This window comes from Equus asinus, chromosome 5 (assembly GCF_041296235.1).
Source record: "Equus asinus isolate D_3611 breed Donkey chromosome 5, EquAss-T2T_v2, whole genome shotgun sequence".
Classification (NCBI taxonomy): Eukaryota; Metazoa; Chordata; class Mammalia; order Perissodactyla; family Equidae; genus Equus; species Equus asinus.
Window position 1 is genome coordinate 17,477,193 of NC_091794.1, and position 17,734 is coordinate 17,494,926.

At 39.9% G+C, this 17,734-nt stretch overlaps 1 protein-coding gene across 1 annotated transcript in view; it reads left to right on the forward strand.

Annotated features, from left to right (window-relative positions):
- Nucleotides 1-1,782: 1,782 nt before the first annotated feature.
- The window catches only part of GAP43 (growth associated protein 43), a 93,378-nt gene continuing 77,426 nt past the window's right edge, over nucleotides 1,783-17,734 (forward strand). Inside the window, exon 1 of the mRNA XM_014838600.3 lies at nucleotides 1,783-2,058. Within this exon, the coding sequence (XP_014694086.1) occupies nucleotides 2,029-2,058 (30 nt within the window). The 5' untranslated portion in view covers nucleotides 1,783-2,028. The remainder of the gene's footprint in view (nucleotides 2,059-17,734) is intronic.

A 17,734-nucleotide genomic window follows, 5' to 3' on the forward strand; every position in this document is an offset into this window, starting at 1 on the left:
CCTCCCATTATCACTCTCCAGCTCCTACCAGGCTAGGTAGGGTGATCCTAAACCACAACCGGAATGCCTCTGATGAAACCATTTCTCACCTATTCTTTGCTCTCTCCTATCACCTAAACACACAGAAACCTGTTTGTGAAAGCTTGGCTCTTACTGGGCTCATTACAACATTAAAAAAATATTAAATCAGAACCTAATTCTGTTTTTTTATCATTAAATATGAAAACAAGCAAACTGAGAGGAGAAAAAGACCAAGTAAAGCTGGATCTGAGGTAAGTCATGCTCAGGAAGACCTCTGGGGGTAGTTTATAACAATTACCCCCTGGGTATCTCTCTGAGATAGTCCATTCTGAGATGGGTGTACCTTGAATGTTGTGATCCTGATATTACATATAATAATAAGCTGTCTGGTTGACACCTATTGATTAGGCTCATGTGTAGGAGGAACTAGAAACAATATGAGCTGTTTAATTAGGGATGCTTGTCATCACTAATGAACAGCAAGAAATAGTTTGAAAAGTTCTTTAACATACTCACTTGAAAACGTCACCAAAATTTCTGAAAAGTACAGTCTCTAAGGTACAGCTACTATGCATTGAGAATGGCTGTGTTGTGCTTTGCATAGATTATAATATTTTATCCTCATATGTTGGCAAGGTTGGCATTATTACTCCTATTTTACAGATTAGAAAATTGGGTGCAGAGAGGTTCAGTAACAGCCCCAAGATCGCACAGTACTATATATCTAAAAATTGTGTTATATACACTTTTTTTTAAAGTCACGTTTTCCTCCACCCAAATTATGAAAGACCATAGAATGAATTGAAGAAGTAGACTTCATGATATATCTTTTCTTCTCCCAGTAGATGAATTTACTTTTATTCTTCTTGCCCAAGCTGTAAAATATCATTTTGGGCCGCATTAATATTACATAGACTTATTATTCCAATGTGCTCAGCTTTTTCAGCAAAATTATAAGAAACCCCAATTTTCAAACAGGTGTATGTGCACTAAGAAAAAAACTACCATTTGATTTTAGATATGGATGCTAATTCCTAAACGTTAGTTATTATTTCTGAACTTGCGTGTTTAGAATGTTTAAAGTACAATATAGTCATGTGGATTTTTCGAGGATATTGGAGCATATGTAAGATATATTTGTGCATGTCTAGGCTTATATGTATGTATTTATTTTAGATTACATATATGAATACTGAGTACAGTATATATACAGTGTATGATATTTTTATGTTACTTCATTTTTTGAGAGAACTTAACCCTCACAATTATGAGCTGTGCATACAATCTAAATAGCAAATATACTGTATTGGTCTGACTACTCATTCAGAATAGCTGTTCTTTGCTTTTATGATATTGGGAAGAGAGAAGAGTTGGTAAAGAAATACAAGCACTCCTCAAGCCCCTCTTCACTAAAACACATTCCATCCAATCTCCTGAACAGGCTGGAATATCCTTCTCTGCCCCCACCCCACCACCCACTCAATGCAGTGGGAAAGACGGTGGGTAATTGGGTCCAGATTGGAGATGTTTAAATATTCATGAGGCTGGCAGGGGACTGGGAGGGGGGACTGGAAGGGGGGGACTGTCTAGAATGGGGGTGGGGGCTGGGGGAAGTGATTAGTCATTGAAAGCTAGTGAACAATTCTGAGAAAGAGATCGAGAGACAGGGGAGAAAGAGACAGACAGACAGAGAGTGGGTCGTGGGGAGAGAAAAGAGGGGAAGAGAGAGAAGAGGAGAGAGGATAAAGTGAGAGCCAGAGAGAGAGAGAGAGAGAGAGAGAGAGAGAGAGCATGTGCGATGAGCAATAGCTGTGGACCTTACAGTTGCTGCTAACTGCCCTGGTGTGTGTGAGGGAGAGAGAGAGAGGGAGGGAGGGAGAGAGAGAGAGCGCGCTAGCGCGAGAGAGCGAGTGAGCAAGCGAGCAGAAAAGAGGTGGAGAGGGGGGGAAAAGAAAGAGAGAGGAGGAAAGGAGAGAAGGCAGGAAGAAGGCAAGGGACGATACAACCATGCTGTGCTGTATGAGAAGAACCAAACAGGTAGAGCTAAAGATTTTTACTTCTTGCTGCTGTGAAATTACCAGAGTACAATATTTCCCTGTAAAGACAGAAAAAAAAAAATATTTTAACTGCTTCTTGCTCTGGCCATGGTGCTCGCATTTCCTTAGCATATGGTGACTGATGGTTGCATCCCAGCTTTTATTCTAGTCTGTCTTTCATGCTCTGGTTTGGGAATGCTGCTACTAATTAGGATGAGGTTAGAATAAATATGCCTGTTTGGCTAGAAATAAGATTTCTTTTGGCTATTCGTGAATGTTCAGGGTTTTAAGTCTCTGGTTTTGCGGGTGTGGATATAGAAAGGAGTGTGGAGAAAAGACGTGGGCTCTACCTACCACATGGGAAGGCGATTCTTTATATTATTTGCAAAAAGCGAGGTTAAAGGAATGATATTCAGTAATGAGTATTGCTTGTTCTGTCTACAATTTTCTCACATGTGCTGAGGAAGAAGCCTTATTTCGTACATGCATGCGCTTCACATGGGCGCAGGTATTAATGGAAAAAAACGTGAAGGTTTTATTCACTTATTTATTTATTTTTCAAGGAATGAATGAAATTGTGATTTGGGAGATGTTTTTTAAAAAAGAGAATCTAAAGACAACTGAGGCTGGGGGAGAAATTGGCCGTGTGGAAGGCGAAAATCCCCTGCCCAAGATCAGTAGCCGATTGTGCACCAGCTGGTCGGAGGAGAGGGTGGACCACGCCCCTAGGAGCTTTGAGCTCCGATGGGATGAGAAAGACGAGCGGAGTGTTACCTGTTGGAAATCGGGTCTTTTCTCTTCTCCTCTTCCCTTGCGTCTTTCCTGGGATTGTCAGTGGCCAAGACAGGCTACATTCTGGGTAATAAGCATGGTGACTCATTTTCATCAGGAAGAGGGATACATACAAAATTAGCAAGAATCCGAGTCCCCTCCTGCCCTCCCTCCCCCACTGCCCAGGTTTGTCTTCCATTTCAAATTGCTCACTTATTTCTTGAAAGGCATTTTGGAAACTTGATTGGAGCGAGGGTGGGAAGGAATGAGAAGCAAGCACGGTATTCCGCAGCAACCGACAGTGCCGCGGCGTTCTCCAAATGAAGCTTTCCAACGTTGACTGGAACACGTTCCAGTGATTTGGGTGAAGGTTAAGGAGAAAAACGGGTGTGGGCTATGGGTGAGTGTGTGCTTGTGCGTGTGTGTGTCTGCGTGCCTGTGGGAGGGGAGGCAATCTTGGTCAAAAGAGCCCTTTGCAGATTGATTGCCTTAGGGGTGGAGTGCAAGAGAGAGAATTTGGGCATTATTCCTGTGCAGGTATTGGATACTGGGCAATTTGTAAGACACTCGCTGAATCCAAAGGGGGTGGAGGAGGAATGGAAACAGCCTGCCAGCTTTGCACATTTAGCCAGCGCCCTGGAAGGAGGGGTGGGGAGTGAGGATGAAGGAGGAGGAAGAGGAAGGGGAAGGGAGATAGAAGCAGAGTATCAGAGCAGTAGGTGGAGAGAGCAGAGAGGCGTAAAAATAAATAAATAAATAAATAAATAAATAAATAAATAAATAAATAAATAAGGAGCAGCCACCTGGGGTTGAGTGTGTGGTTTGTGTAGGGGTGTTTGGGGAAGAGCGTTAGAGTCTTACATGCGGCACTTCCCTAAACTGCTCTATGGGTCCAGAGATTGATGCTTCCGTTGGCTCGTTTTTCAAACCAGGACGTTTCCTCTCCTTGTCTTCCTTCATTCTAATACATAAATGCAATAGATACAGGTGGCTGGGTTAAGTACACTGTCAAGGAAATGTCCTGAGGTTGCCCCACTGGTGAGCTGGAGGAATAAAATTTAGGAAGGCGGAGTCCTAAGAAAGCCAATACTATTCATTAAAAACCTTTAATTTGGGGAAAAAAATATGCTGGTGTACAACTTTTGCCACCTTATGTGTACACATACCCCCTTCAACAAAGGAAACCAAATATGATTTTTAGAAAAGGAAGTGAGGCTAAAGGAATTCCCTTCCCCAAAAGGGGACAGCTGCCTTCACTTGGGTCCGATCTCACTGACAGCCCCAAGTCTTCACCGGGATGTGTGCAAAGTGATGAAGCTGAAATTGAGTGTTTAGGGAGTTGTAGAAATTCGCATGTAAATGTGTATAGCATCTGCATACTTCATGTACAACAGTCATGCATGTACTCTGTACGGTTTCCACATGCCTGCATGTATTTTTTAGCATAATTTATATTCAGGAGAGAAAATTGTCCTATTTTGCCCATGTATTTTATACATGTGTACTTCTGTGTGAAATTATCATGTCCCCTATTAACCACTGTTGTGTATCATTCACATAAGTCAGTATTTAGGATACCATTAAATCAGACTGAAGGAAATGGTATATTCAGGGCGTGGGCTCCACACTACACTGACTGGCATTTATATAGCATGAGAACTTAGGTCTCACACAAGATTCCCGCTTGTGGATGAAATGATCCTATACCATTCATGGCAGAATCCGATTGTGTTTATCCTTCTTCTGCCATCTGTTCTTCATCCTAGTCCTTAACAGGGAATAAAACAAGGGCAAAAAGCTGCAAAGGTTTAAACTCTGCCACACCCATGAAATCCGGCAGAAATGTGGGAGGGGGCTGGAGGGACTGCACTTCCTTACTCTTCCACTTGAGCTGCATAAAGAAGCAATCCTGGATTTCTGAGTTGTAATACATTGCCAATGCGTGAGAAGAAAGCATAAATGATCTTTAGTAACCATTAATTGCCACTATAGATTATTATGGCAGGAAGAAGAGAATGGGAGTGGGATGGAGATGAGAAGATGGTAAAGGAGTGGGCAAAGGGGGAGGAAAATAAAAGAATCCCTGAGATTTTATTGGCTTATAATTTTCAAATATCTTGGGGCTAACTTTAAATAGCTTAATTACCATGCGTATTGCAGATGATGAAAAACTTGTAAGATGTGATCTGTGTCCACAAAGCAAGAAAACTGTGAGATGTTTCCTTTGTTTAAAAATAACGACTTTAATTTATAATGGAAGTGTAAAGAATACCAACACAAGCAAGTGGCCCCTCTGCCCCCCACTCCTCAACCCCACCAACATCTGCCGTTTTCCCCCATACGACAAATAATTCTTATCTCAGAGTGTGATCTGCAGTTTAGAATTCCCACCTCGCTGCGCCTTTCCTTTGCAGTGTTGGAAAGGTATGGAAGGATGCCGCCTTGCTGCTTGGTGCAGACGATTCCTGCTAGTGATAAATTGGATTCCTCCTAAATCTCACAAAGCCACACCCAGTGTCACCCAGGGACTAAGTGAATTAATTAAATGGAGACATTCTACTTAATATAATTGAAATTGTTCATTTTTTTATGGTGATTTCTACCACACATTTCCAAATTTAAACAGAATGAAGGAATCATTTAAAGGGCTTTTCTTTTTCTCCCACATTATTGGGATTTGCAGAGAACCTTAGAAAATTCATGGTGAACCTAGAAATGTGTTCATTTCTGGTGACTCCTTCTACCAATGCCAGGGCACATACATAATGAACCCTGTTCCCTCATGCTAACAGTCGGTAACTCTGGTCCCCCACCTCACCATCTATGCTGAGGCAACTGGGATAAGAAAATGTAGGGTTAATTTTCTCTCTTGCTGAGCTGGCAAAACTACAGAAACCTCCTTTCATGTTTTATGCTAAAGGGCAGTGCTCCAGTTCACTGAGAGGGAGAATGGCTTAGGGTCTCCTTTGCCTCCCTCATAGTGAAATTGTCAGTGTTATGCCTGGGGCTAATTAATCCACATACTTCAGTTTTACCTGGCCCCAAAAGGAAGCGGGGGAGGTTCTTTCAGGCAATAGTAGAGCATATATATTAACCAAATGTTCCCCTTGTTCATATTGATAAAGTAAGACAAGTCTAAAATTTTTCTTTGATATTAAGGGAACATTTCAAAGGATGCACATACACAGGTCATCTTGAGAGAAGATACAGCATTTAACCAGTCACTTTCCTATTCGCTGTCATAGGGACGTTCAGGCAACCAAGCGTGTCTGCTGTCAATCAAAGCAGTGATCATAGGCAGGAATTTTCCCTTGTGAATTTCTGAAGTGTGATCAGGGTGCCTCTGCACCACTGTATTAAAGTCTTCATAGCATTCTCTGAGGTGTTGGGAAGAGCACTGTGCTGAGAGTCCTTCGGTGGTGCCACTTACTGATTCTGTGATCCTCAATGAATCACATAATCTTGGGCTTCAGTTTCCTCCTGTAGGATGGAGACTAAAAGACAAACAAACAAAAACCCCACCCTGCTGACCCTAAATGGTTCTTGCAGGGATTAAACAAAATTGATGTGAAAACGAAGATCAACGCAATATAAGAAAATTTTCTCTCCAAGTTTTGCAGTGCGAGGCTTGGCTTAGAATTGCCAGTTTTTCAAGAGTGTCGAGTGCCTACCGTGCTGCCTTTTTCTGTTAGAGAGTAGTTCCTTCTGGTCGTAAGTGATTTCCATCTCTTCATCACTCCTCATTTACTATCCATTTACTTTAATGAGGCTTCTGTTCCCTTAATTCCATTGAAACATATTCTGAAAAAGACCCTACGTCCAGTGGCTCTTCAGTTTACATCTTATTTTATATCTCTTTGGCGTTTTGTAGTGTCCATGCCTCTTCCTGAAACTCTCTTCTCACTTGGCCCCCATGACAGCGGGCCTCATTCTCCTCCCTCTCAGACAGGTCCTTCTTAGTCTTCTTTGTTGGCTTCTTTTGCTCTCTTCTCCCCAGATATTAATTATCTCCAGGTTAATGATCTTTGATTCATTTCTCTTTTCTAGGTAACCTCATCCATGTCGAGAGTTTTAACCACCCATGTGATTTTCAAATCTGTAGACTGGATATCTCTCCTGAGCTTCTGATCCATAGATATCTCTGTCTAGATATTTTAGAGACATCCACGTTCATTACGTTTAAAACCACACTCGTGTCTTCTGTTTTGTACCATTTAGTCTTCCTCCAAATTCCCCCCCATTACCATAATACCATTTACCCAGTTTCTGAGCTCTAGGAATCTGGGAGTAATCCTGAATGTAGTCTTTTCTTTCAATCCCCACATCCAGTTACTAAATCCTCTAATTCCAGTTAAAAAGATTTTGAATCCATCCTCTGCTTTTCAAGTCCACCACAAATAGCTTGGCTCAGACTTTCATTCCCTCTCATCTGGACAAAGACAATAGCTTCTTACGTGGACTCCCTCCCTCCATCTTGCTCTCTTTCAATTCTCCTTGCAAATAACACTGTACCTATCTTTAATTAACACAAATCTGGTCATATTATTTTCCTTGTTAAAATCCTCTAATGGTTCCCTGTTAGCTGTAAGCTAAAATACAAACTCCTCAGCATGGAGACATGATCCAGTCTTGCCTACCTTTCCAGGGCCATCCTCAAACACCTGCTCCTTTCATTTTATGACACCACATCAGTATTTCAGGCCTTGGTGCCCTTGCTCATATTGTACTCTCTGTCCACATTACACTTCCATCTCAGCATAGAAAATTACCATTTCCCCTACAAAAGTTAGCTCTTTGAAGCCATTCTTGACCTCTCTAAGTTTTTTTTCCTACTTTCTTTGTGACTATGCTATATTTTGCACTATCACTATTCTATCACGTGTTTCAAATATGTAGCATTTGTTTTTCACACACTAGTGTCCATACTGTCAGCTGCTTAAGGGAAAGAATAGAATCTTAATTATTTTTCCGTCTCCAGTGATTACCACAAGGTTTGGCACATAAAGTAACTGGTTTTAACAGAGGATAACCTATTTACTAAATGAATATGGAACTAGGTTTATAATCTTTCCATAATTTGTGGCATATCTAATCTATTGGTGTCGAATTTTGAAGTGGAGCTGACCATAATTGATTCGTGTTGTTGACCCACAGACACAACCACCAGCAGTTTTCAATGAAAGCAGGCACTAAATGAGCCCACTTATACTGTGTTTCTCCGAACTACTATAAATCCACCACACTATCTGGAAACCTCCTTTTGATATTCTCTTACTCCACCAACCAGCACGCTAGTCCCACCCTCTGAGGTTTGCAGCATCCCAGCTTAGACACCTGGTTGCCACAGTCTTGCATCTTCTTGTCCCTTCCCTTTGGGCCCCACCTGCTTACACATGTTGCTTTGCTCCACAACTATTCCAAATAAGATTTTGACTCAATGTCTCACTTTGCTTAGTTGATTTATTTCATTGATCACACAAACTTCAAAATAATGCATGTAGTGTTGGCCTGTGCTTAGGGGCCTGTGTTCAAGAATTAATTGTACATTCATTTGGGGTTCTTTCTTTGCCAATGAAGTATCCATGTCATAATAATCCACAAAGAGAAATCTTGCATGGAAGTAAAGGGAGTTTGAATGGTAAGTAGTCTATCAAATATCTGCTAAATGAATGAGAATCAGATCAAATTTATCTTTCTTAGGTTTGAATAGACTGAAAGGATTTGGATTCTGAAGTAGGACTATTGTGGCCAACATGGGGCAAATTGCAACCACAGCTTTTCATGAATATACTCTTTGCCAGACTTTAAGTAGTATATTTTCTCTGACTGAATTGGCATGGCCTTGAGAAGAGTAGTAAGACAAAATGATTTATTGGTGAAGCTTGTCCCCAACTGCTAACATTGGGTAGTGTTTTCTAATCTCCATATCCTTATTCTCTGTCTTGCTCATTGTTCTCAATCTATTGCTTTGAGTTTTCCTTATTTTTTTCTCCTTCCCTTAGGTCCAACTGGAGTTTTTCTGATTAACTAGTACCAGCTCATGCTAGTGTTTAGAGGATGAGGCCATGAAAGGAGAACTTTAAGAAAAAGTGTGTTTGGGGCTGACCCAGTGGTGTAGTGGTTAAGTTCACAAGATCTGCTTTGGCTGTCTGGGGTTCACAGGTTCAGATCCCCGGTGCAGACCTGCACACCACTCATCAAGCCATGCTGTGGCGGTGTCCCACATACAAAGTAAAGGAAGATTGACATAGATGTGAGCTCTGTGACAATCTCCCTCTAACAAAAATAGGAAGATTGGCAACAAATGTTACCTCAGGGCCAATCTTCCTCACCAAAAAAAAAAAAAAAAAAAGAAAGAAAGAAAAAAAGAAAAAGTGTGTCCTTTCTAACTTTCCAAATAGATATTTTAGACAAAACAGGTATTTTAAGTTATATCTGATACATAGTAGCTTCTCAATAAAAAAATATTTATTGAGGGAATAAAAGTAGGAAAGGTCATGATGGACCATTGGGAAAGATGTTTTGGGACAGAAGACCATTCCTATGCACCTGTTCAGAGCTAGTGCTGTGTAAATGCACATTCACCTCTTGGTCTGCCTCACAAGGTGGTTGTGCTCAAAGTTACGGCTCCCTCTCCTGTCTGTTGAGATCAGAATGGCACGCTTGCAGTAAGTTCAGGTTGTCGTGTGGGGGTGTGACCCTCCATATTCCCTATCCCTAATCATTTGCACATCTTATTTTCTTAGATGTTGTTTGTTTAATGTCCTATTTCATGTCTTTGTAGTGGAATAAACCCTTCCCCTGGGTTCTAGACCTGGCTCTGCCAATTGCTTGTCGTGTGACCTTGGGTAAGTAACTCAATCTTTTCTGAGCCTCCGTTTATTCATCTATGTAGTGGACACATAAAAAGAACACTCCAAATCCTGACTTGCCTTTTCAACTAGGTTGCTATGAGGCTCAAATAAAGTGATAAAAATAAAAGTGTTTCACAAACAGTGTGTTTTTCGAGTGTAAGGTATTGTTAATTAAAGAATTCCACACACTGAAACCTAAAGCATTTATGGTTCTATGCAAAGAAGTACCCTACTCTCTGTATAGAATATATAAATACCTTCCATTCCCATCCCGCCTCTCCTATTCTCTACAGAGTAAATATTCATCACGCTAGTGGATGGGAGCATAGTGTAGCTTTATCATTTCCTTCGAAAACTTCAGTGACAGAATTTAAATAAGAAGATATTCAACTTCTTATGAGACCCCGAGGATCAATTCAAACGCATTAGAAATATCCACTATTTTTCTTTTTATCTTTTTCTTTTTATCTTTTCTTCACATTTAGATTTCTTCTCTTCTCCATTTGCTAAGTTGGCTGCTTCTCCTCCATCCCCATCCCCGCCCCCACCCCCACTTAACTTCCAACCTGCACTGAGATTCCCAGGCCTGCTGTGCTCACATCCATCACAAGGGCCAGTCAGGCAGGAGAGTTGATAGGGAATGTGGGGCTGGTTGGGAGACTGAACATGGGGATGAAGCCTGATTGGGGGAAGCACACTTCGAAGATTATCACCTGAGTACCATTTCCATACAATTTCCGAGGTCCTCAGTGCATCAGGAATTAACCTGGATCAGAGGAAGTGATATACAATCCTGAATTTTTTCCAACTCAACTCTAAATGCCATAAATAATCTCCTAAGCTCTCAGGATCTCCACGAAAGACATTTCAGTTCTCTTGTGTCCCTGGTTGATTGGAATAAGTTACCAATTTAATAAGATAAAATTTATCAAATTCTCATACAAGCAATGGAATTTTACAACTCAAAGAATCGGATTTCTGAGTGGGCTGGCCTGGTGGCACAGCAGTTAAGTTCACACATTCCGCTTCTGCCCCTGGGGTTCACTGGTTCAGATCCTGGGTGTGGACCTACGTATTGCTTGTCGAGCCATGATGTGGCAGGCATCCCACATATAAAGTAGAAGAAGATGGGTACGGATGTTAGCTCTGGACCAGTCTTCCTCAAAAAAAAGAATCGGATAATATTTGAAAATATTTTTAAGTATAATAATTGGATCAAGTTTGTCCAAGAGATTCTGTTTTTCCTAGAAGCCAAAAGTCTAACACAGAAAAATCAATATCATGCATATTTTGAAAAATAATTTTATATGGGGGCTTAGATAGAGTTTACTAGAAAGGCACATTAACTAGAAACGTGGAAATAAGCTGGTGTCCAGAGGGAAACAATTATTTGTTTGATTATACTTATACTTTGTTAATGGTCAATATCACCTTTAGTCCTCTGTCTAGCCACCTCCGTCTCGGTCTCTGTCTCTGCCTCTCTCCACACACACACACACATCCATGCACATACACACATGCACACTTCTATTATTTATGTGCCCTTTGACTCAGCACAAGCAACTGAAATCAACTTTAAGGATCTACACAGGGCTCTATTCAAAGGAAACTAGGAATCATATGCAATTAAAAAGTTGAACTTCCGGGCGCCGGCCCAGCAGCGCAGCGGTTAAGTTCACATGTTCCACTTGGGTGGCCCAGGTTCGCCGGGTCGGATCCCAGGTGCGGACCTGGCACTGCTTGTCAAGCCATGCTGTGGTAGGCGTCCCACATATAAAGTAGAGGAAGATGGGCATGGATGTTAACTCAGGGCCAGTCTTCCTCAGCAAAAGGAGGAGGATTGGCAGCAGATGTTAGCTCAGGGCTAATCTTCCTCAAAAAAATAAAAAACATAAAATAATTAAAAAAATAAAAATAAAAGAAGTTGAACATCCAAGTTTATGGGAACCAGAGTAGATCTGAGAACCTCAACAGCAGAAATTCATAGGTTTTCTTTCTCAAACCTGTGTTTAAAAGACTCCATTACTAATAACCCCTGCTTCTCCGTCTCTCAATTAAAAATTCTGAATAAGAGATAGAAATATCTATCTATATCTATATAGAGAGAGAGAATATGAGAGGAAGAATGAGAATGAATGAATTTGATTGGTCCTATTTGGGTCAGCTAGTTACCAACAGGGCAATCATCTCAGACTGGAGGAAGGGCCACATCACATGATTTAGACATAATTTCTGGAAGTTCACACTTGTGAATCTAGTGTGGGGGTAAATTGGCTGAGAAAGGGTCTCCTGCATATGTACCTGTATGTCCATAATAGGGTAGCTACCCAGATCGGGAGAGACTTACTTCAAATGTGGTGGATCACAAATTTTTCTCTTTGGTTATTTTCAATTTGGCCTATGTTGCATATTCTTATTGGTGGAGTTATCATCACTGATGTTTCTAAAAGGAAGTAGTAGCCACATAGGTAACTGATCCCATGAGCTTTTATACCTAAAAAAGAAAGATTAAGGCAAATCTACACACCTGAAGTTGATAAGTTCTGAGTTTTCACTGTCTTCCAGAAGCCACCTGTCTAAGAGGAATACTAGCTACCATATATTCTTGCTAATTTGGCATGCTGTAGTTTTGCTCTAACTTTTCCTTTTTAGTTTGTGGTGTCTCTTTTTGCAAAAGGATTGGGCAATAATGGGTGTAAAACATCTCTGTTGAATTTATATCAGAGAAATGCTACTCCTTGATATTAGTCATCTCATTTTGAATGTCCTTGAATTAATTCCAGCAATAATCATCATATTTATCTATTTTTAGCAAATTGGCACTTGCTAAAATATTGAGCTGTTGTCTCCATATGCAGCAGTTTGCTCTAAATGTAGAATTTTGGTAATTAGCCTTACACTCGTTATTTGCAATCCCAATTCCAATAACTATTCAAAAAGTGTTATTTTTAAATGAAAATTTGAAAGACCCTAATATCTTCCCATTAATGACTAAATAAAAGAGCTAGATGAGGCAAAGGAAAAATGAACAAAATGATCTCCAAAGGTTAAGCAAACTCAGGAATTGGCTGCTTTTCTAAATGGCTTCAGAACCTCTTAGCACAATTAGCCTAGGAACTAGATTCAACTAGGAGCCCTTAGAATGCAAATCCTCTTCTCACTCTTACCTTGCTTTGGTTCAGAAACCAATTTACTTGCTTGGAGCACAAGCTGAGAAGTAAAAGCTCTTCTTAATTGCCAGATGAGATCCTTTGACAGCTATTTTCAAAGGATGCATTCCACAGTTCCACTCAAACTCCAGCAGAGGCAATTGTCTCCATTTACCAAAAAAAAAAAAAAAAAAAAAAAAAAATCAAGGCAGAATTTCTTTAAACAGAAAATTCTCAGTTTCTAAACAATTATCTTGCAGTTAGATTCCTAGGCACATGTTGTATTGAGGACAGCTTACTTCGGCTACTCAGACTCTTAAAGGCTTCTAACTGGGGAAGGAAAATAGGCATTGAGTATATTTTGGGTGGACACTGCATTTCAAAGTCCTTTCTCTTTAAATTAATGAAAAAAGTTGTATTTTATTTGAGAGATCTAAAAGAATAGTAAGACTTTATAAGCCATCTGTTGTAAACTTCCTCGATCTCATCTTCACCCAGGCATTCGGGGAATTTTTCTTCCAAAGTTATTGGATTAATAGTTCAAAAATTTCTGAGATTTTCGAAAGGAAGGGAAGAGTGATATTATCTCGCTTAAAAAATTTTAGACTCTTTTTTTAGTCATATCTAACTTAGGGGTTTGATTTTTTCAAACATCTTTTTTTCTGAAGACTAAGTACCATTTGCAATCTTCCCTTAACCATTGCATCTCAAGGACTTGTTTACTTCAATGGAAGAGAAGGCAATTCTGTTTTCTCTTATGACCTGGGAAAGCTGCACTGGAGAAATCAGGTTGGTATTTAGTATTTATTTGAAGAAGTCTTTCATGCTAATCTTCTCAATTCAGTATTCCTCATGGCCTTGATTGCCTTTGATCGAAAGACACAGGGTGATAGCTTTTGATAAGTCAGCCAGATTTGTGATTCATACTTTTGGCCAGTTAACTGGAGAGCTCTATAGAAACAGGTCAACGAGACCCAGTTTCTTGCATTTTCTTTCTTCCATCTTGAACTTCATACTTTATCCCTCTGGAGTGAAACCAGTATAGAGGAGGAAATAAAAATTATAATAATTGAAAAGGGAAGAAGAATTATAAAATAGAATTAGTTTGGAATTGGGCCATAGCCCTCTAGTAAAAACTGTCAGGGGAACATTAGTGACCACAGATGGCTCAGACCTCACTTCTGAACATCATCTGGAAGACACAATAAGCCCAAGAACAGGAGCATTCAGGAAAGGATCCAAGAAGTTCGCGTGCTAGTATACTTACGCATACTTAGTACTAAATTCAGTTTTTATCCTCACTTAGTTAGAAGAAGGTATTGATTCTTGGCTAAAAAAAGAAATGCCAATGTTGTCATCACAATATTGTCCTATTTTATGCTAGACTATATCTTTCAGTAATTAAGAGTTTTCCTGCAGGCCTCTACAATTCTCCTACATTATCACTCTAGTATCGTTGGAAACTGGTTGATTTGTATACAAACTGAAGTTTATTTTAAGTATTTCTTATCAAAACTGTTACTTTTTCTGAACTTGGTTACATTGTAAAAATTCATCCATAAAGAACCAAACTATAAGAACCATAGGAAAACCAATGGGAAAGTTAACTTTTCCATAATCCAAGATTTCCAGATATCAAAAATATTATTTTTCCTTTTATTCTTTGTTGTTACCTCAGAAAATATCATGTTAAACTAATTATCTTCTCCCTAGATTAGACCTCTGACTCCCCTATTCTTGACAATCTTTTGGAGATAGCAGCACATTCCCAGGTTCCCAGCTCATAACATGAAAATAACTGATTACTCTTCCTTCCCTCATGAAAGCCATACTATCAGTCACCAAATTCTATTTGCAGTGTCTTTCACCTCTGTCCTTTGCTCCTCCTGCCAGCCTTTCTCAACCAGCGTTCTAGAAGAGAACCAAGGCCTAACACCCTCGGGCCTGAAAGTTCATAATTGTATGTAAGGAATTAACCTCTTTCCTATGCATCTAGGTTGGTACTAGTTACAAACCATCCTTGTGAGAATGGAGACAACAGTCACTCAAATGATTTTTTGTCTTCTGTGGTTCAGGTAAGAAATCCTGGATGAGAAAGGCTGGATCATCACCAAAATTCCCTGCTTTGGGCATTAGCTTTTCATGCTGCCTACTGGTTAATCTTATATTTCACTCCCCCTTTTCTTGAAATTTCTTTGGTTTTCTTTGTTTACAGGGTTAATTGTAATTTATTTACTTATGATTGTTTTTCAAGGCTCCTCAGAATCTGGTACCAATCTCCTATTCTTGCCTTACCTTTTACTGGCTCTGCCATTCGCTAGGCTTGTGAATTAAACAAATTTAATCTCTCTGGGTTGTTATTTCTTTTTATATAAAGCAAAAGTATTGAACGAAGTTCTCTCTAAGGCTTTCCAACTTAAAATAACATGTTCTGTAAGAAACCTCCTCCTCTACTTTGGCATTTTGCCCCAGCCAGACTTAGCATGAATTTAAGTATTAGTTTCCATGTACTTATGTTCATATCATTCCCACTACTTGGAACGTCCCCTTTCTACCTAGCTCGATCTCACCAAACCTGAGGGCTGAATCAAAGTTACCTCATTTGCAAAGGCTTTCCTGACTGCCACAGTTCTCTGTGACTTCTTCCCTTCTTAGATCTTCAGTAGCACATACTACCTGTCCCATTTCTTTGGTATTCATTAAACAGATCCTTGCTTAATTATCCATTTGTATCTGTATGTACCTGATTTCCCCTAATTACCTTGCAAACTCTTTGAAGATAAGGTATAGAGTTCAGTGCCTGGCTCAAGAGACACATATTGATTGATATATTGATGTCTACTCTATAATAGCTCTGTATTAGACACAGGAGTGTACAAGACAAATAGAAAGTTTCATAAACTCTCAGAAAGGCAAGTAGCACCATCTTGCATCTCTTTTCTGGGACATTGGAAACCATGACACATGCCTTCTCTCCTGAATCTTTACTTTCTTGGCTTCCGTAACATCTATTTCTGCTGGGTTTTCTCTCCTACATCTTTGGATGCATATTTTTTTTTTCTTTCTTCTTGGTTCCTTTTTCTCTACTATTCTCTGGTGTTATCCAGACTTTTGTCCTTATTCTTGCATGATCTTATATAACAGAAGCTCCACGGATAATCTAATCCATGCCTGCAACTCTCATATGGACTAGTGCATCTCTAATTCTCCAGGCCCTCTCATTCCTGAGCTCTATAGCTTTGTATCAACCTCTCTGCTGGAAATCTTTTTCTGATGACCCACATGAGCTCCAATCTCAACATATCATAAAAATAATTCATCATCTCTTGTTTCCAAGTGTCTTCCCCTTTCTCATGCAGTCATCTAAATGAGAAAGGAAACCTGATTCATTCCCTCAGTCTTCCTTTTATCATTAGATGCTGCTACATTTTCTAGTTTCTATAAGTAAAAAACAAACAAAATACCCTTTCATTCCTCCTTTTCCTCACTCTTTACCTCAAAAATGTGTCTTGCCTCTGTCTGCTTTTCTCCATCTCCACTATCATCTCTAACCCAGTTGTGGAGACTAAGGCAATAGTCTTCCCTTCTAATCTCCCTTCTTTTACCCTTGACCCCTTATAATCATTCTCCCCTCAGTAGCCAAAACGGTCTTTTAAAAAGTGTTTACCAGATCATGCCTCCGCTACTTAAAAACCTTTGATAGCTTCCCATTCCACTTAGAATCAAAACCAAATCATTATCAAGGCCTATAAAATCCTACCTGATCCAGGCCTTGCTTCCTTCTCTGACTTCTTCTTATAACTATACCCCTCCTGGTCATCAATCTACTGGCCTCCTTTTCATTTTTAAAACACACCATGCACATTCCCTCTGCAAATCCTTTCCACATGTTACTCCCTCCACCTGAAATGCTCTTTCTCTGCTTCTTTACTTGGGAGGCCTTCTGGAGCATTCCATGTGTGGTGTACAGGTCACTGTCTAACACATCACCCTACTTCTTTTATTTTTCTTTAGGATTGCTCTCAATCTGATTTTTTTCTTTTAAATATTTACTTCTTAAGTCTCTGATCCTTGCCTTAAAACTTCAAAATTCACCCCTCTTCACATCCCACACTCCATTGCAAAAATGGATAATTTCTTGGAATAACTCACATTATTTCATCCTTTCTCCCTTTCTAAACACTGTTCTTTTTGCCTAGAATGTCTTGCTTTCTCTCCTTTTCTACATGACATATTTCCAATTTATTTCCACAGTGTGGCTGAAGTTTTTTCTTCTTTGTGGAGAGACCCTGATCCTCCAGGTAGATATGATGATCCTCTCCTTTGTGCCATCACTGTGTCTAGTACATACCTCTACTACGACATTCAACAGACTTTATTATAAGTGTTCCTTTACACGTCCGTCTCTTGTGTTATAATAGGAGCTCCATTAGGGTAGGAATCATGTTTCATTTATTGCCTGTGTATAGCTCTAGATCAATGCTTTGCACATAATAGGCTCCTATTAAATAGGAGTTGAGTAAAGGAAGCCTGCACAAATGAATACACATCAGTGTCTGGTGAATAGGATGTGATGGCAAAATTTGGTCAGGTCTAAGGCAAAGGTTGCTCAATACCCACCGATCATTCATAGAAGCTGCCCACTCTGGCACATTTTATAATTGGGCATCTAATAGATATCTCACACAGAGCTGAGACCACACAGACTTGGATTTCACCCAAGTGGTGCCAGCTGGTTGCTTTAGCAAACAACAGTCACCATTTTGTAGAGAGATACTTCAACACGAACAGAAAGATACCCATACTTGACACAATAAACTCCTTATGATCTGGGCTAAGGATGAGTAGCAGTTTAAAATATATACCCATTAGTCTGCCTCCTAAGCCTGGTGTTAAAAACTCA